The 18,688-nt window shown below is 51.3% G+C and overlaps 6 protein-coding genes across 6 annotated transcripts; 3 read left to right on the top strand and 3 right to left on the bottom strand.

Moving 5' to 3' along the window:
* Positions 1 to 241: 241 nt before the first annotated feature.
* N7532_000143 (shugoshin family protein) lies at positions 242 to 2,313 on the top strand (the record flags this gene model as incomplete). Its single annotated transcript, XM_056612647.1, has 4 exons — positions 242 to 290; positions 348 to 774; positions 829 to 1,373; positions 1,439 to 2,313. 4 exons carry the CDS (start codon positions 242 to 244, stop codon positions 2,311 to 2,313), a joined length of 1,896 nt encoding a protein of 631 aa, XP_056479871.1.
* A 1,852-nt stretch (positions 2,314 to 4,165) lies between these two features.
* On the bottom strand, positions 4,166 to 4,738 carry N7532_000142 (PPP1R11/YPI1 family protein; the record flags this gene model as incomplete). Its single annotated transcript, XM_056612646.1, has 1 exon — positions 4,166 to 4,738. One exon carries the CDS (start codon positions 4,736 to 4,738, stop codon positions 4,166 to 4,168), a length of 573 nt encoding a protein of 190 aa, XP_056479870.1.
* A 602-nt stretch (positions 4,739 to 5,340) lies between these two features.
* On the bottom strand, positions 5,341 to 9,230 carry N7532_000141 (exportin CRM1; the record flags this gene model as incomplete). Its single annotated transcript, XM_056612645.1, has 10 exons — positions 5,341 to 5,620; positions 5,663 to 5,834; positions 5,916 to 6,524; positions 6,587 to 7,057; positions 7,122 to 7,893; positions 7,970 to 8,682; positions 8,776 to 8,847; positions 8,906 to 8,978; positions 9,073 to 9,102; positions 9,165 to 9,230. The coding sequence occupies 10 exons, from the start codon at positions 9,228 to 9,230 to the stop codon at positions 5,341 to 5,343; spliced, it is 3,258 nt and encodes a 1,085-aa protein (XP_056479869.1).
* A 609-nt stretch (positions 9,231 to 9,839) lies between these two features.
* Positions 9,840 to 10,211, top strand: N7532_000140 (uncharacterized protein; the record flags this gene model as incomplete). The annotated part of the gene is made up of 1 exon (XM_056612644.1): positions 9,840 to 10,211. The coding sequence occupies one exon, from the start codon at positions 9,840 to 9,842 to the stop codon at positions 10,209 to 10,211; it is 372 nt and encodes a 123-aa protein (XP_056479868.1).
* Positions 10,212 to 11,110: 899 nt separating this feature from the next.
* Positions 11,111 to 13,253, top strand: N7532_000139 (uncharacterized protein; the record flags this gene model as incomplete). Its single annotated transcript, XM_056612643.1, has 2 exons — positions 11,111 to 11,720; positions 11,944 to 13,253. 2 exons carry the CDS (start codon positions 11,111 to 11,113, stop codon positions 13,251 to 13,253), a joined length of 1,920 nt encoding a protein of 639 aa, XP_056479867.1.
* A 496-nt stretch (positions 13,254 to 13,749) lies between these two features.
* Positions 13,750 to 14,927, bottom strand: N7532_000138 (porphobilinogen synthase HEM2; the record flags this gene model as incomplete). Its single annotated transcript, XM_056612642.1, has 2 exons — positions 13,750 to 14,652; positions 14,709 to 14,927. The coding sequence occupies 2 exons, from the start codon at positions 14,925 to 14,927 to the stop codon at positions 13,750 to 13,752; spliced, it is 1,122 nt and encodes a 373-aa protein (XP_056479866.1).
* Positions 14,928 to 18,688: the final 3,761 nt, after the last annotated feature.

The raw sequence follows: 18,688 nt of genomic DNA, 5'->3' as shown, positions 1-18,688 counted from the left end.
AGAATGTGGCGCTCCTTCGTGGGGAAGAGTTACGATGCGCAAACAAACCCACGCAAGAGGATGGTGTGGATCCCGTGACGGAGGAGTCCGCTGAGTCATCCCGGTATGGGCTAGCCCCGAAGTGGACAAACGTCAACAGCCGTGTTTACCTTCGCATCTGCGTTGTGACTATCGGCTATTGGCGACCGCGCGACCTCCACCACGCCCTGCCCATCGTGCTCAATCTCGGTGCCATCTCATCATGGCCCGCTTGAATGACTTTGCGGCTCCTGTGGAGTCTGTCGACGCCTGTAAGTTACCGCCCCGTGTCTGCTCGACAGCACAAGAGTCTAACGCGATGCTGGCAGTGAAACGGCGATTCGTGCGACAGAATCGTGAGATTATGCGAGTCAACTCTATGCAATCAATGCGCATTCGAAGCTTGGAATCCGAGGTTTCACATCTCCTCAGTGAAAATGTCTCGCTGCGTGGGCAAATCATCACTCTGACGCAAGAAAATGAACGATTGAAGGCCGCCAAATTTCTCCAGAATGGTGTCTATGAGATGAAGACGCGCTTAGATACAAAAATTGCAGAGCTGAACGGCCTTGTGTCAGAATTGGGAGCACTTCCCCGCAAGGCTGGCAAGCTGCCCCAAGGAAAATCATTCGATTCGGACCGTCCTAGGACAGAGGCGCCACCTCGATTGAATGATCCGGATTATAGTGCAGATGTTGACGACGGAAAGCTACCTGCCATCATGGAGGATAAATACTACCCTCGTCGGACCTTGGAGTGAGTTTCTCAATGCCCCTTTAACGCATGTCTGGCCACCACTAACCAGTGCAGGCCTCAAGAAGCCCACAGCATCGTGGAAAGCGGTTCTTGTCTACCAGATTCCCCCGGAGACCACCACCATGAAGAGCAACGTCATGAGAGTGAACATTCTATGTCCAGTTCGGAAGAAGCTACGCCTGATTTGCAGGAAATCCTTCCTGAAAATCAGGCCGGTCACAGCGAACAGACAAACACCGAAACATTCCTCCCGCCAACACTCGAAACACGGAGGAGGAAAAAGAAGAAGCCGGAGCTCACAGCCACCCCCGGAGAAGATTTTGTGAGAACTGGACATGCCACGTCGAACGATGAAACGAAGAGCGCAAACCCTACCAAATTAGGCTCCAAACGCAAATTCAGCCTGGATGATGATGCAGTTTTATCCGATCCAGCTCCCGAAGACGATGATTTTCAGTTCAACCGATTGAGTCGCAGTCCAAAACAGTCAGATCCCTTCGAGTTCATAGGGCATGAATTCTCACCCAGTAAAACACCAGTGGGCGTGAAGCGAGGATCTTCCAACTCCAACACTGCCAAGCGGAAGGTTCTTGAGCCAAGTAAGAATTCCCCGGCTTCAATTTATGTCCAGCCACGATGATCTTTTCTAATCCCTCAAACACAGAGAGCTCGAATACCACATTAGGCTCGCCCAAGAAGGCTCGCGCGGCTCCGCAGCCCGACATCAAGCCTACGCTCCGAATCGGAGGAAACGAGAACATGCCTTCACCTCAGAAACCAAAAGATCTCGAAAGCCACAAGGCCAAATCCCTGTCCCAAAATCCCCGAGTTCGCCAAGTCACCATACTTCAAAAGCAAAAGCGCACTAGCCGATCTATTGAGACGGAGGAAACGACGCCATGTCAGCTTAAGACAACGGCGCCCAGAGATTCTCCCGTGGCAAAATCGGGAGACAATTTGCCCGGGGTTTCCGATATGAGTGGTGCGTCGCGTCCTTCGCGACGTCGTGGGACGGTGGTCAGCTATGCCGAGCCGAACCTGCGAGACAAGATGCGTCGACCAACAAAAGAAATGGCCGATGCTGTGACAGGGCGCCGGTCGTCTAGTTTCCAACTTGCCCGGGACAGCCTTGACCTACCATTGAATGAGCATGAGTCTGCCGGGTCGGTCTTATCGGACGTCGTTTCCAACAATGGTACTTCTGAACAGGTACCAACGCAGGTATCTCGCCGTAGGCGAAAGGTGTCTTCGACAAACAAAGACGAGGGTGTCTTCAAGTCTTCAATGGACCAGGACGATGATTCAACGGTTTATACAGAAGTACTCGGCTCACGACGACAGTCTCGACGCCATTCATCGAACCCTAAAAGTACCGTTGACTTGGAAGATTCGCTGGATTCAAACTCTCCGAGCAGTGCGCAAATGGACAGCAGCTTTGATAACGATGAAGCCGCTGGCTGGAAGCAGCCTCCCACCATCGATGCTGGTCACCAACGGGAAACAAGAGTTGTAGCTAGGAGGAGGAGCATGATGATTTGAACTTCGTTCTGGGAGCATGATACCAGGTCGTAATCAACACAGACTTGTGGGGGATGGGGTTGTTAATAGAAAAGCTACGATCAATGAGGGGATAATGATAATGGAGCTTAGGCAGTATAATTGTACAATATTGTATAGTCTTGACCTGTGGTGCAACCACGCTCCTTTCGTTGGCTTTCGTGTCTATTATATGAAATGATTATATGAAATGATAGGTCGTTGAAGGCAAATCAAATCTTGTGCAGGTCTTGATCTTTTCTCTCCCTCGCCATGAATCTGTTGCGCAGTCACTTCATTTTCTATGGAGTGGTCTCATTTCGGGTTTATAACCTCTAACCAGTCATTTATCTCGTTACCTCTCCGCTCATGAAACCCCTGGCTCATTTATGTGGCATGTAGGGGAGACAAGTGGGACCATGCCCAGGCAATTCATATACAGAGCAGAGAATGTATTGTTTTCTCCTGATAGACACTGAAACCAGAAGAGGTATAGGAGAAAGCAAGGGGGCATGGATGCATAAACCGCCTTAGACACGAGGAATACCCATTCTATTCTCTATTGCCAAGTACTCTATTACATATCGTCATTCCAGGATAACTCCGGATTCTATCTGCCTCTCTTTTCCGAAAGACTTGCTCCAGCGTCGATTTTATCTCTCTTCATCTACGTAGGTCCGCCATTTTCAACATGCCCCCGCTCGCTGCCTTCTTCTCCCATATTATAAGTCGGTAATTAGGAATCCAAACCACCAGGTGCTGCGTTTGTCCGTTTGTGTGCATGTCGGGCAGGAGATATTGCCGAGCTGATCAATCTAAATTTATAGGGGCTAACCATGATGGAGAAAAGGCACCATCTTCCATGACTGTTCTTGGCGTGTGCGATACATATCTTTTTATTGAACTTATCGAGTACCAAACTGATCTGGCTCTGGCCATTACCAAGTAAATTAATCTCTGCGCCGGCTTGACTCCCGATAATCCTGTGGGCGCTACCTTCCAGAGAGAAAAGCAACGAAATCTACCAGGCGTTTGATCCCGACAAGAAACAAGGCGACGAATTGCCTCAGGCTAGACTCGAAGCGGCATGGAAAGGTCAGTGCTCAAGTCTGATTTGAAAAAGTGTTGTCGAACACCTTGTGGTCTCGCAACCTCTCCTATCCGAAAATCGAGGATACAAAGAGTCAATGTGTCGAGAAAGACTCTTTCAGGAATAATTTTCTCTGGTATCTTCCAGCGGAACACCCTCGAAGAGTCACTCTTTGGTATCATAAGAAATAGGCTGCCGCAAGCGTATTGAGCTATAGCATTGGCATTGTGGGGAAATGAAAAGACAGTGGTCTCGAATTGCCTGAAATAGCTTCCCTCGCTCTTGCCTCGCTCTTGCCTCGCTCTTGCCAGTTTTCTTAGTACGAGGTCCACGCAGACACTTTCACTCCCTCGCTCGCCAACTCGCACCATGATCAACAAAGACCCAGAAACCACGATCAAATTGACCACTGCCATCGCCCTGGACTACTACCAGCAAGGGGAAAAGACGCTAAACCCTTATAAATAGCCATGGCATTGTACAAAGTCTTCGATCCAAAAAGGCAAAAAGTAGAAAGAGGTACTGCACCGAGATCGCGCACCCTTTTGCCCCGCTGGGTCGGCCTATCTGAACGCTGGGATTCCGTACATGTAGGCTGGAGGCTCAGATATTGCGATGACTCTCATGTCAATCTGTATGCGGAGGTGTGTACTTTCCGACCATCGATGTAGATAGGTCGGTTGGTCCCGTTCTCAGATTTGGACATTCCCGGGCATTGGATGCAGGAGGGCCGAGGTCAAGTCTTGTATCCGGCCATGTTGTAATTCAGGAGCCCTGCGAAGGCGGCTTAGATGGCTTGGGCATTTTCTCGTATGCGTTCGGACTCGGCTTTCTCCGCTTCTGTTTCGTTCGTTGAGGCCCATGCCCCGCACAGCAATCTGCTTGGCCCTCAACCGGTGATTTTTCCGGTCCATCGCCGGTGGGTTTGCGGCCGCGGGAACGGGAATGCTTTGCTCGAAGTCTGCGACGATCGATTTCGTTATCACTTTCACTGTCGCTGTCTGACGAGCTGGAGGAGGATTCGGATTCTGAACTGCTTTCGCCTACTGGCCGGGCTTTGTGGTAGATACAGCAGACTGGGAATGTCAGACTCTGGGGCTCGGCGGAAGGAGGAAAAATTTCGTGATTACCCTTGGAGCTCTTTTTACCCATCCCCTCATTATCCACGACGTCTTCGCTCCATCGAATGTGGCGGGCTGTGGACGGCTCACTCGTGCTGGATGTGTCGTCGCCCCTCAGTCGTAGCGTACCGGAAAGTCGGGCGACGGATGAGTCTCGAGATGTCTCGGTTGTGCTTTGAATCTGCGGATTGCTGCCGGGTTGGCGAGATCGTGACATTTTTGGGGTTCAGAGGCTATGCTGAAAGAAGAAGTATTATTTATGTGGGATCATGCGAGGCGGCAAAACTCCGTTGGGTGGGTTCGGAATACCGAAATGATGCAACTGATAAGATCTCACCGCCTTCGTGAGCAGGCCAACGGGTGTACCTTGGAAGTACTACCATGACTATCCCAAACGCCCAAGGTCGTCGAGCTATAGGAATGAACGATTGATCGATCATGTCTATACCGGTACGAACAGAAGCGACGGAATAATCACTGATAGAGTTCATTTGATTTGAGATTTTTTCGGGGGCATTTTCACGAAGAGCTATCTGAAAAAAAACTATCAGACATGAACACCGGAAACACTGGTGACGAGTACAAAGGGGGATCAAATAATTGCATTATTGCATGATTTTATGCCACAAAACACGGCCTAGAATGGAGGATTTTCTATGGGAAATGCGCGTTGCACTTGCTCTCCTCATCCACAATCTAGAGCTCGTAAAGAGACCAGCCATCAAGGCTGTCATTCGCTGCTGAAGTCGGATCCACCGTCTGTCCGTGAGTGCCAGCCGGCACGGGTGGGGCGAACTCGGTGCGGAATTCTTGGTCCAGTCATAGTTCATCCTCCTGGTCCATCTCCGATGGCTTCAGCAAGCCTCCGACTTTCATGGCTCGGTTACGTTCGGCAGTCTGCGCATCGCGCACAGCCTGCTCACGCTCTTCCGCATAAAGATCTGCATTGTCGTCGGAGAACTCCTTCAGGGAGATCAAGAAATCACGAAGGTGAGTCTTGAACTTGTTCAAGTCGTCGGTGTAAGCAAAAAGCCCGATGACGAACTGCTTGATCTGAACACTGTTCGGAGAAGTTTGGGTTAGCATGGCCTTGAGGAGACTAGGAGGAGTGGTCACAGAAAGGACCAGTATAGCGACTTACTCTTGGAGGTTTTTGAACGCGTTATGTAGCAGATTGGCGACGTATTCCTGAAGGAAGTCCTTGTTCGAGGTTCCCACAGGTGCCTGATCGGGCGTATATATGGATTCTTGAATCTTGCCGGATTCGACGAACAGGAACATGCGAGACAAAAGCATGGCTTGAGACTTAAAGCCTAAAAAGACAAAGTATTATGTTAGCCGATACCAGTTAAGAGTAACATGAGGAGATGGGAAGGCAGAAGGGAGATACTAACCAGCCTTGTGATCGCTGTCAGTCAAGACAAAGAACACATCTTGGAGGATTGGGATGTAGAACTGGCGGAAGAAGATAGTCGACGTTTGCAGGTCAGTCTCAGCCATGTTGTTCATCAATTCCAGGCACATGGAAAGTCCAGTATTCTCGACCTCGCGGTTGTCATGCTTGGATGCCCACATGCAAGAATCAATGACAAACTTGAACTGCGTGGCATCGAGTTTCAGGAGTGCCGGGAAGCAGTACAAGTTGATGGCCTGGAGGAGCTTGAAAAATTGAACACGATGCTCCGGATACTCGTGGAAATCCTTGTTAATCATCTCCAAGGTGCAGCTAAACACACACTCCATGATGCTGGGAATTTTGTCTTCCATCAGGTTGTGGAGCTTGTGAATAATGGTTGTCATCACATTCAGAACCTCGGCCTCGCGTGCGTCAGGAACATTGCGGTGGTAGTCAATGAGAACTGCCTCAAGCAGAGGTGGCACCATGTTGGCGTTGACCATATCGGTGTCGTCGGACTTCTCCACATAGGTATCGATCAGCTTCAAGATTTCCTTTTTGATGGTGCGCAAACCCCGAACTTTAGGGGTCTTTGGGGCAATGAGTCCTGTGATGTAAGGGTCAGTATATGAAATTCACCCGCAGCCTGAAGAGAGTAAGGGTCATTACCATCATTCGCCACTGCGTCATTGATGAGCTGACTCGAAGCACGGTACATGTTCAGCATGTCATGATAGATGCGGCCGATTTGGGAGTAGAAGTATGTTCCGATGGAAGAGCATGCCGCGACATTGGTCTTCATGATGTTTCCGATGATCTTGATTGTGTTTGAATCCTGGAGAATGGCGGCATTCTGGTTGGCTTCGGCGATGATCTGATCCCAAGCCGAGTTGGGCAATGCCATAAGATTCTCAATCAGGCGGTCCTGGAGTCCCTTCTGGCCCTGTGCAGAGATCATGTAGCCACACGCTTCGTAGAAGGTGTGGATTTGCTGGGGCGAGAGGTCCATGGTGATCTTGCGCATGTTTCGAACAATTTCCTCAATGAACGGCTCGTTCTCTCCGGGTTGAAGGGCCACAAAGTGACGTCGGCATTTGTTGGCGATCTTGATGAAAGTATCGCAGGCCATGTCCTGGACACCTGTGTTGGAAACGTTAGTAAAGACAACATAAGCGGAAGGGGGAGATTGCTTGCAGGTACAGACCTTCGTGGGTTTCGTGCATAAACTCAAAGAGCTTGTTCACAACAGTCTTCAAGAACTTCCAGTGGGCCTTCAAGAACCGCGGGTATTGGCCCACAATATACATGATGTTACTTGCCACAACGGCCTTGTTATCCTTTCCGCGCTTTTGCTCGGTGAGGCCCAGAAGGTCCTTAATCACGGTAACCAAGAATCGCTTTTCTGTTTCTTCATTCATAGCACCGGAAATCGATCCGATCGCCCAGCAGAGGGTGTTGCAGTTCACCCATGACCATTCGCTCCCATCGACTTGCTTGGCCAATTTGTCGATCATGATGGTCTCGGTGTCCACCACATCCAGATGTGTCAAGTAGACTAAGCACTCACGGATAGTCTTGTAGAGTTGAATGGTGTCGCTTTCCTTGACGAATTCGCGAACAATCTCACCCTCATCATTCTCAACAATCAAAACTTCCTCGGGGCGAACCATCTTCTCGATCATAACGGTACGAAGGTTGGACAGAACCGTCTCGTACTTATGTTTGCGGAGGGGATAGTTGGCGAGGGCACTAGGGTGGGGAGCACCACCATTGGAGAGACCACTGACACCCATGGTGACGAGCGGGTTGATGTCGGTGATAGGCAGTTGCTGCATCTCCTCGTACAGCTCCTGTACGAGCCGGGTCCAATAGTCCAAGCAGATCTTGAAAACCTCACGATCGTCGATCTGGCTGATTCGGATAAGGTAGAAATGGGCGTGAGTAAGGTAATCTTGGTTGGGAAGCTTCTCGATGAGCTTAAGGAAAGAAATACGTTAGTATATCTCCATGGAAAGAGCCGGGGAAAAGAGGATGGAGAGTCGATATACGCACATCCAAATGGGCACTGAAAAAGCTGGACAAGAAGAGTGCCAGGTTCGATACAAACTCTTGATCTCTGCCGTTGCTTTGGGCGTAGGTCTCCTTCAGATCCAAACTCAAGGGGATGACATTCGAGACCTTGGTCAGTGTTTCGGTAAACATGAACACCAGCTTCTCATCATAGTTGTACGGTGCTCCAATCTGCAGGCCTCCGATCTCAGTCAGACACTTAAGAGTTACATTGCGAAAGTCCGGAATATCCAAGAAACGAGTGAGGAGAGTGTTGATGATCGGGGTTTCGAAGATGTAACCCAAGGGAATCCAGTTAAGGAAACGAAGAAGGGTTTCGAGAGTTGCCTTGACAAGGCTGGTCTGGTTGGCGGTGTTGAGAACTTCCGAGCAGAGTTGGAAGATCGAGGCAAATTCCTGGGTCATGGAGGTCTTAAGATTTCTCGCCTTCACCGAAGTCATCTGGTCTTGAGAAAAGTCGAAAACTTCCTCGGACAGCAGGCGAAGAATAGCCATGTTGTTTTCGCAAATGGAAAGACTGGCATGGCAGGACGAAATAATCTCATTGATAAAAGTTGGCCAGTTGTGCGGCCATTCCTGCTTCAGGATGGAGACCAGGACCAGATTCAATTTGTTCAAGAAAGCGCGTTCGGTGCGAAGCTTCTCCTCGGAGCTAGAATTCTCGATAATGAAGTTGACGATGAAGTTGCGAATGCCTGTGGTGTTAAAAAGATTCAATCGTTAGCTCATGAGCTCAACCAAACCAAACCCCAATCATCAAAACATTCAAGAGAAGGGTCATTGGTTACCTTGGCATTGATCCCTTGGAAGGACCTTCCACCGGGTCATAATCACATCGTCGAGAACTTGTAGGGCAATGTCTAAACGCGAATTAGCTGGGCTGCACTTCGGAGGGGACGCGCCGGGCTCCAAACGTACACTTGGTTTGCGGGTAAGAAGCTTCTTGGAGAATGTTGCCCACGGTTACCCATGCATCAGGATTTTGCTTGAACTAGAAGAAAGGAGAACGTATTAGTACCAGCCGGAGAAGAAGGGGAATATTAGGGAGGTCGTCCGCGTCGAGCGCGGGCGGGCGGGAAGCTTACTTCGGTCAAAGATTGCTGCGCTTGTTTTTGCTGTTAAGAGAGGGTCAGCATTGCCAAATGAAGAGGGATATGAGTATAAATGATTCACTCACCACGTCACCTTTGCCTTCGAAGAACGCTTGGACAGTGTTGTCCAGCTCTTGTACGGAAACAGACATGACGCCTCAGAGATTGGCGATTTCGCCGGGGCCACGAGAGAGCTGTCCAGACACACGAAGGCCCCAGATCTGAGAAACGACAATAGAAAAATCCGAAAGAAAATTGGGAGCGGTGGCCCACGTGTGTGCACGGGGCGGAGAGGGGGGAGATGGAGGGTGAAGATTGATGGAGGGGGGGAGGTTGATGTTCAGAGAAGGCTAAGGCTGGTGGGGTAGCCACGAACTGCCACGGGCACGAGAAAGAGCAAAGGAGAGCAGAGGCGGAGCGGAGGGGTTTGCCAGCGCGGTAGTGAATCGAGGAGGGACGTGATTGGATATGTCCAGACGATCGAGACAGGGCACAGGCACAGGCACTCAGGCTCAAGGGAAAAAGAACGGACTTGGAGGGGAATCACGTTGTTACTGGCGGTGAGCGCGTGTTGTTGGTCTTAGTCAGCGTACATCATACTTCCCAGCTCCCGACGACCATCGTCCACTACAGAGGGAGCGCCTACGGTTCTACCTTGCCAAGAGCCGAGCAGCAACGAGCTACATGGGCCCTGGGTACCAGAGACCCGTCTGATGCCGAACTGAGCGCCAATGTGAAATCACCGATGACTAATCCGCGCGATGCGCCGGTCAGCATACCAAGTCCCGAGCCCAGCCCCCGTGGCCGGGTCCGTACACGATGATAAGCGATGCATAACCGCCCAACCCGCGCGGTGTTCCCAAAGGTTGGCGCCGTCAGCCGTGCCGCAACTCGGGTCTCCACCGGGGCACACGGGGCGCCTGGGAACGCGCGCCATTGTCGCTCCGGTCGCCTGGGAAATGATGGATGTCTCAGACCCGCGCACCACCACTGCGACACGGCGCTTTCGCCTTCCGATTGGCGGCCCCCGTGACGCCGTCCTTGCTGATCGCGCGCTAACTCTTCCCCTTTCTCTTTCGCCCGCTGGGGCCATTGGCCTTGTCCCGGTTTGGGGGCTTTTCCGATGGGGGTGAAAGGGCGGTTAACTGAACTTTGCCCGTCGATGAAGGGGAAGAAGCAACGGGAAGTGGACATCGTCACAGCCAGCGAGGAAGCAGGAAGTAGAAGAAGGTGGGAAGGGGAGGGGGGATGATGGGGGAGGGGGGCTTGTTCCCTCGGGGGTACTTTTCATGGTGTATAGCGGTTTCTTTTTTTTTCTTCTTATTTAGTTTCCCCCTCCCGTCTTCGCTGCCTTTTTTCCCCCTCCTTCCTTTCCCTTCCCCCCTTCTTCCCCCTCCACCATTCCGTCTTTCTTTGATCTACTCCAGTTTCTCCTTCTAACCCCACACTTTCTCCCCCTCGATCTGATTTCCTGGATGCTCGTATTAGACAATCCCCCGCCTCCTGGTTCTGCTCGGTTTATCTATTGATTCCCTCGGCCTCTATCAATCCTTGTTAGAGTGTGCTGGTCATCGGGGCGCTGAACCTATCCGCCCGGTCTCGCCCCACCCAGGCGAGATTACCGCGATCCCGTTCCCGGTTCGTGTAGAACACAGCACCCCAACCCCATCTAAGGGGAAAAAAAGGAAAACCAACAAAAGGGGATCAAAAGAAAAAAAGATCCAGATTTCAAAAACTAAAAATAAGAAAAGGGGAGAAGAGCATAAAAAACCAGCACCAAAAAAAGAAAAGAAAAGAATAAAGACGGACCGGAGCATTGACCTATTCAGCTCGGCGTTGAGCGCATCCTGCGACACTCGGGGTGTTTCTCCCTCCCCTCAATTGCCGCTTTTCGGCGTCTCTGAGCGGTTGCTTCATCGCGGGATCGTGGATCCCACTTGCACCTCAAGGGTTCCTTCTGAACTCATATGCTCGGTCTGATCCGAGACATCACTTGCTTGTGCGGGGGGAGAGACGCCCGAGACCTCGGATCATGACAGCCGTCGCAAGCGCTCCCGTGATGGACAACCACGAGAACGGGTCCGATCACAGCCCGTCGCGCTTCACGGCCGTCAATGGCAGGGAGTCAACCACCGCGCCTAAAGCTCCGATGAACAGTGAGCGAGATATCTCCGGTCAACGAGAGCTGCCCACTCAAGAGACTCCCGGTGTTCAAGGCCCGGACCATGACCGCGCCGACTCAGGGCCATCGCCCATCCCCAACAATACCAATCACAAACGGAAGCGATCGGAGTCGGGCGAACAAGATGTCCATCGCGACTCACAGAGCCTCAGTCGAGGTCCTCTGGATCGCCCCATCGACGGCCCACCCACCTCGAATGGTGCCCGTTCGGGCTCGGGCTCGGTCTCTGACATCGAACCAGGCCACTCGGTTCCTGCCTCGGGTCACCGGTCTGATACCAACGAAGCTCCCTCCTCGAATGGGCAATGGCCCGAATACGATTCACAATTAATCAGTCAGGCGCAGCGCGCCCAACAATTCGACCCATCAGATGCTCATTTGGCGGATGCTCTACAGCGCGAAGCCCAAGGCCAGGAGCGGGACTTGGGCACTCGCCTCATGCCATCCGCTCCGGGGTGCAGTCGGTAGCAGCACCCTCGGCCTATCCCTCGGAGCATGCCACGGCGGCTGTCCAGGTGGCTCCCAAGAGGAAACGTGTGTTCAGCAATCGAACCAAAACGGGCTGCATGACCTGTCGCCGCCGCAAGAAAAAATGCGATGAGCAACATCCTGCATGTAGGTCTCAAACGTTGGAAAGATATCGAGATACTACGGATATTTGAAGACTAACCTGTCCACATAAGGCAACAATTGTATTCGCGGTGGCTTCCTGTGTGAAGGATATACATCGCGGGGCATGTGGCAGAAGCCATCCAGCACCAAAGTGCCTGTTCCGTTACAATCGAAAGAAGGCTACCCAGAAATTAGTGCGCAGTATTTGCCAGAAGCGCCTTCGCATCATGATCGACCGACTGGACTGGCAGATCATATAGAGCGCAAGATGCGGCCGTCTGTCGCGGAAGAGGGGGATCGGACGGCCCAACAGTCACCTTGTCCGCCGCCGCCTCCACCGCAGCAGCAACAGCAGCAACAATCACCTGCGTCATCACATCCACCGCAGGTACAGCCACAGCCACAGCAACAGCAACAGTATACGACGAGCCCAACTGGCACCCATGCGTCATGGTCGAAACGAGGGTGGGCCAGCACGGCCCAACCCTATGTCTCAGAGCACCTCGCAAAACCCGATTATCGCGAAGTTCCTCCCGTTCACGAAATGTCATTGCGAGAGGGTTCTTCGAAACCGGAGTACGCGGTCGTTCCCCCGATGCGTGAACTGCCGGGTCCACCAAAGTCCAACATGGCGATTTTTCAGGGGGCTGAACAATGCCCGCTGCCCCCCGCGGCACCCATAGATACGAACAGTCCTCAAGCAAAAGCACGCATGGCCCTCAACATTGAGCATCAGCTATCAGGCCGCGCAGTCTCCAACGAAGAGACCGAGAAAGAGAAGATGATTCGCGGCGAATTGTACCGGCCATTTGATGTGCAATTGGTCGAGGAGCGAGATCGATGTAAACGTGCTCTCTGGCGGTTCAACAATGCATGTAATCCGGTAAATGGACTGAGTTCTAAGGAACAAAACCGTTTACTCAAGGAAGTTCTGGTTCCACCGTCAGATACCGTTGTGACTACGCCGCCGGGCGTACCTGTGCCGCGTTCCACCGGGTCGATTGGGCAAGGCGCGGTCGTCGAGAGTCCCTTCACCTGCAATTATGGATATAACATTCATATTGGCGAAGATGTAATGGTGTCTCAGGGCTGTCAGTTCGTTGACGACTGCATCATCAATATCGGTGCGCATACCTGGATCGGGCCCAACGTCACCTTGCTCAGCTCCATGGCTCACTCTAGCATGCAAGAGCGCAAGGGCACCCAAAGCCGCTACCAGGGTCGGCCCATCACCATCGAAGAGGATTGCTATCTTGGTGCTGGCTGTACGCTATATCCTGGTGTACACCTTGGACGCGGCGCGTATATTGCTCCAGGGGAGGTGGTGAAGACTCATATTGTCGCCTACGGCTTCCAAGGATATAAGCCAAGTTACATGTGAGCTTTGGAAGGGGTGCCAAGGTTCTATCAAGAAGCTTGCTCCGCGAAAATAATCGATTCAATGGCATGATCTTAATTATTTTTCTCTTCTCGCTGCGATGGAGGCCTGGCAGGCTGGCCTCTTACTCTATTTTGCAGATGATTGTGCCCCAGGCCTCTCTACCCTTTGTACCGGGGCGATGTGAACATGTTTTTATCCTGTCCTCTTCCTTTCTCTGCCCTTTACTTCCATTTCGTCTTCCCACATCAACCTTTATTATCATCATGCGATAGTACATTACAAATGTGAATATGAATAATGTTCGAAACTGAGTGGTGTTTATTCCTTTCATGATGGTTGAATGGTTTAGTAGAGAGTGATAGAGTAACAGCCGGCTCTCAAACAACAAAAGAAGTCATATGGTGGGTATCTCGATATTGGGAATCATGAATGGATCCTACGGATGAATCCAAGCGCCAGTCGCAATTGTAAACATACGACGCCACGGCAGTTCACCTCACAGCCAGTCCAGGAACTCGGGAGCGAAATAACTAACCACAATGCCAGCGCCTGCTCGAAGAATGCCCTCGGTGCTTTCAAATGCCATTGCTTTCAGATCAAAGACACCGGCTTTTGCACCGGCGTGGATCATCGCAAACTCACCGCTCACTTGGTAAGCAGCCACGGGAAGATCCTTAGCGAGGTCCTTTGCATCTCGAATGATGTCTAGATAACTGCTAGCGGGCTTGACCATGATGATATCAGCACCCTCTTTGATGTCTCGCTGGATCGCACGCCGAGCAAGGCCACGACCTCCTGGGGGAAGCTGGTAGCAACGGCGGTCTCCGAACGAGGGGCAAGACCCAGCAGCATCACGGAATGGGCCATACAAGCAACCGCTGAACTTGGCACTGTACGACATGAGAAGCACGCGATGTGCCAGGCCTGCCTCTATCAACTTAAGCTTAATGCCCCGAACTCTACCATCATTCATGTCGGACGGTGCAACACAATGAGCACCGGCAACGGCATAGGCCAGGGCCACATCTGCGATCCGATCAACAGATTGCGCGTTGTCCAAGGTCCCATCCTCTCGAAGAATACCACAGTGGCCATGCGATGTGTATTCACAGAGGCAGACATCTGTGGTGATATACAGTTGAGGTAGCCGAGATCGAAGAAGTCGAATAGCTTGAATGACAGGTCCAGCGGGGTCGTCTGCCGAAGTACCGAGCGCATCCTTAGCAGAGGGATGCAGAGGAACACCGAAAAGCATAACCGATCGCAGCCCCTTGCGAACGAGAGGTGCCAGGAACGGGATTAGTCGATTGACACCTCGGCGGTATTGGTTTGGCAGAGATGGGATTGGAGTCTCTTCATCTGGATTGTCGGTCACGAAAAGCGGATATATGAGCATTTCCTGGGAACAAATTAGCAAGGGAGGAAATGGCAGTAAAATAATGGGATTCCGCTTACCTTGGTCAGTTGACGCTCTGCTTGCCATGACCGACTCAATGGATGGCTGTATCCAGCGTGAAGCTGACTGGAAATATCCCCAGAGATGCTGACACTTGTGGCCGTAGTGCTTGTGTATGATCGAGCAGCGCGTGACTGGGCGTGCGAAACTTGGGAGCCGCGATCATCTGCATTGGAGTCGCGGAAAGCAATATCAGAGACAAGGTTAGAGAATGACATGTTGGATAATTGCTCGCGACTCGGGACAAATGGGAAGACAGAACGTCGATACCACGACGGAGACGGAGTGGCGGGTTTTGAAGGGAATTGTGACCAACCGAGGATCTAGCGGGTAAGGCGAATGCGCATCGCTATGATTGGTGGCGGTATCCGGGCGCGGTATCGGCTATTCCGGCAATTAGTCATCTTCTCTTTCCCCGCCCTTAACTAATTTATATCAGGGAGGTACTTTGGAAATTGTAATTAAAGGCTCATAAAAATTATAATAGAAACACCGACTTAACTCAGACCTGGAATTTCCAGTTTCCATAATTTAGTATTTAAATCGCTAATGACCAGAGCGCTGTGTTGATAGGTCTCTCTTTCCTGTCAAATCGAAGCACAAAGATCCGCATGCCAGAAGGCACTTCTGGTCCAATACCAACACCAACGGGCATTCCGCAAGGGTCGCCGATTTCGCCGATTCTCTATCTGATAATGCAGACCTGATTGAGAAATGCGGAAGCGGAGTGACCAGTAACGGCTGGGTGGATAATGTCTGCTTTATGAGTCATGAGTCATGACCAAAGGAGATAGCGAGCGAGAGACCATCAGGAAGGACCATCAGGAAGCTCAAAACTGCTTACGGGAAGGCCGAACAGTGGGCCAGAAAGCATGCCTCAGTATTCGACACAAAGAAGTACGCGCTCGTGCATTTCGTAAATACGAAAGAAGTCGAGCCTCGGTACACACCACTGTCACTGCAGGGGCACACAGTACCTGCGACAAGGACGGCGGAACGCTATCTGGGCTACTGGCTTGATCCCAGCTTGGAGTTTCAGCATCACCGCGAAAAAGCAATTTCGAAGGCAAATGTGTCTCTCCAGGCGCTACGAAGCTTGGCTGGCTCAACGTGGGGTGCCTCTCTTTCAAGCTATGCGCAGGATCTACCAAGCGGTAGTCATCCCACAGATGCTCTTCGGAGTATCGGCCTGGTACCACCCAATGGTGATCAGCAAGACGAAGGCACGAATAATCAGTCAACCATCCAGAAGTGGGCAGCATGCCTGATCAGCGGAGCTTTCAGAACGACAGCAGCGGAGGCACTGAACACAGAACTACACCTACCACCAATTGCGATCCATATGAACAGCCTTGTAAAAGAAACGGCTTTACGGTTACGGACTGGACCAGCATTCGCTGTCCCACCAACAATGCTACGACGCCGACCGGTGGACGAGAGAGATTGGTCTGGATGGACACCGATGGAGGCGCAAGCCTGGAAAACGGGCGGATGCCTTACGACTCCCCCGGGAACTTTGGCGAGGGACTGGGAGAGTCGGAAGGCATTCGTCCAGGCACCATGGCAAGCGCCGCCAGAGGTGTTCATCGAGGACAGAGAGATGGCAGTGAAAACTCACGACCACATTCTATCCAAAGACCCAAGAGAAAGACCCTTGATTCTCTACACCGACGGGAGTGGGATCGAGGGAAAAATTGGAGCAGCAGTAGTCGTTGATCTCGAGGATCACCACGCTCACAGCCAAATGGGCGGCGAATACACGTCCACTGTATACGCTGCCGAGCTCCGTGCCATCGAAATGGCACTCAAATTAATCCTGGAGGCCACGGAACCGTGGGCGGCACAGGCGAGAAACGGGCTTGTCATCTTTGCAGACAGCCAAGCGGCATTGAAGGTGCTCCGCCAACCACGGATGCCATCAGGACAGGTCTACCTGGAAGAATGCCTCCGCCTGGTAAGGCAACACGCAGCCAATGGCCGTCAAATCCACCTCAGGTGGATACCTGCTCATCAAGGAGTGGCCGGCAATGAACGTGTCGACCGACACGCAAAGGAGGGCGACCCAGGAACCAGAAGGACCACAAACCCCAAACAATCATTATATTCGCCTCGCAGCTGCAGCTAAAAGCCGCATTCGCCGCCAGGCAAAAATCGAGTGGGAAAGGTCATGGTCATAGAGAGAACAGGTCGACCGACGAAACGCTTAGTCGAACGACCAACAAAGACCCTGGAATACTGGTCCGACCTGCGGAAAGCGACAGCGTCCATTCTGATGCAGCTTCGTACTGGACGAATTGGCGTTGCTGCCTACTTGACTAGCATCAATCGGCGCGAGCCAGCGAAATGCGCTTGCGATCTGGGGAACCAGACGGTCAATCATATCTTGCTTGAATGCCCGCTACTCTAAGACGAGCGCAACTGGGTGAGAAACACTCCGTCCGACCGCGGAGTTGCTCTTCGACGCGACGAGCTCCTGACGCGGCCAGAGGCTCGCATAATTGTGGCCGAATTCATGGTCCGGACAGGTCTCTTAAATCAGTTTCAAGCAGTCGAACCATTGACTCTCGGCACGGAAAAAGGCGACGAAAAAGGATGACCCCTCAGGACAGTGTGACGGAAGGAGAAGGATGGTGCTCGTTAGGAGTGCAGTGCCAGGTCCACTGTACTCCCTTGATGCAAGCGAGCGCAGGAGCGGCAGCCGACGGCCCAGAAGGCTGCGCAGATGAAGGCGGTGGAGGATGAAGTAGATCAGAGAATGAAGTCTGCTTGTGGAAAGGAGAGTGGGTGGAGGGGAGGCGACGTTCGTTTTGGATTTCCTTTGTTTATTTTGTCTATTTTGCCATGCCTGCACACACCCCCGGGCGACCAATTAGGGGCTTGCGTTGCAACCCATGGAAACAATCGTTCAGTGGGCGGGCGACCACCTTCAAGCTGTCGGCAGGCCTGACAGCACTCCCGCATAGCAGCATATATTTAGAGCAAGCTACATCAGGCAAATGAATTCATCATCATCATAACAATATATTTTAAATTGTTTTTAATAGTTACTTGTATATAAACTTTTATAACTTCTGTCAATATTCTAAATCTTTAATTAGTATTAGACTTCATTATTTGCAGAGTTTTCCAAGTTTCTAATCATTATTAAATAATTATTTATAATCATATGAACTAATGAATAATAACGTGATCCACGGCCGCGCGAGCGACCCCACCAAATTTGAGAAAACCTTCAATTTTTGACCACTATTAAAACCACAATAATAACATAAGTTTAGCTATTGAACACGTGTAGGGCATTTAGGATATGTATGACCTTTTATCCCACAGCTAGAACATGTCACCTGCCGCCGAACCAAGGGGGTAGAAGGTAAAGTAGGCTCAGTAACCAGTTTTGCAGGCACCTCCGGTAAAGATATATCTTTGCTTCTATCTTCATCCTCAACCACCACATCATCTTCACCACCCTCTAGACCACCAAAGATGCCTTTCTGGGTCGTAAACTTATGTTTAATCTCTCGTTTTTTGGCCTGTTTCTTGTTGGTAGCTTCTAATTGGGTACAGCGATGCTGGAGAAAAATGTGGCGGTGGACTACTTTTATAGTCATCCTGTAGGTCTTCTCAATCTCCTTTTTTGTTGGTGAAGAAAGAAAAGAAGAAGAAGACTCTAGACCTTTTTTGATCCGAGATTGCGATTTTGTGAATCTTGAGAGGGTCCAAAGAGTATTTGGATCTCTATCACTGCCAGAAGGGAGTGGTCGCTGGGAGAGGATCTCCAGAGGAGGAAGAGATTCCAGGTGCACATTTAGCTTTTCCAAGACTTTATTAGCATCAAATGGTGCTAATCCAGTAGCCAAAAAGCTATTCTGTATAGTGGAAGACTTAAAAGAACCCATTCTCGCATCTGCGATTAGTTCTAGGAAATCTTCCTTGTCAACGGTGTTAACTCCGTTCCGCACCAAAGTTGAAACCGCTCCTC

Source organism: Penicillium argentinense (genome assembly GCF_028826775.1).
Source record: "Penicillium argentinense strain IBT 30761 chromosome Unknown utg000001l_segment0_segment0, whole genome shotgun sequence".
Taxonomy (NCBI): Eukaryota; Fungi; Ascomycota; class Eurotiomycetes; order Eurotiales; family Aspergillaceae; genus Penicillium; species Penicillium argentinense.
Note: the sequence above shows the minus strand (reverse complement) of the source record. Positions and strands in the feature narration are given on the sequence as shown.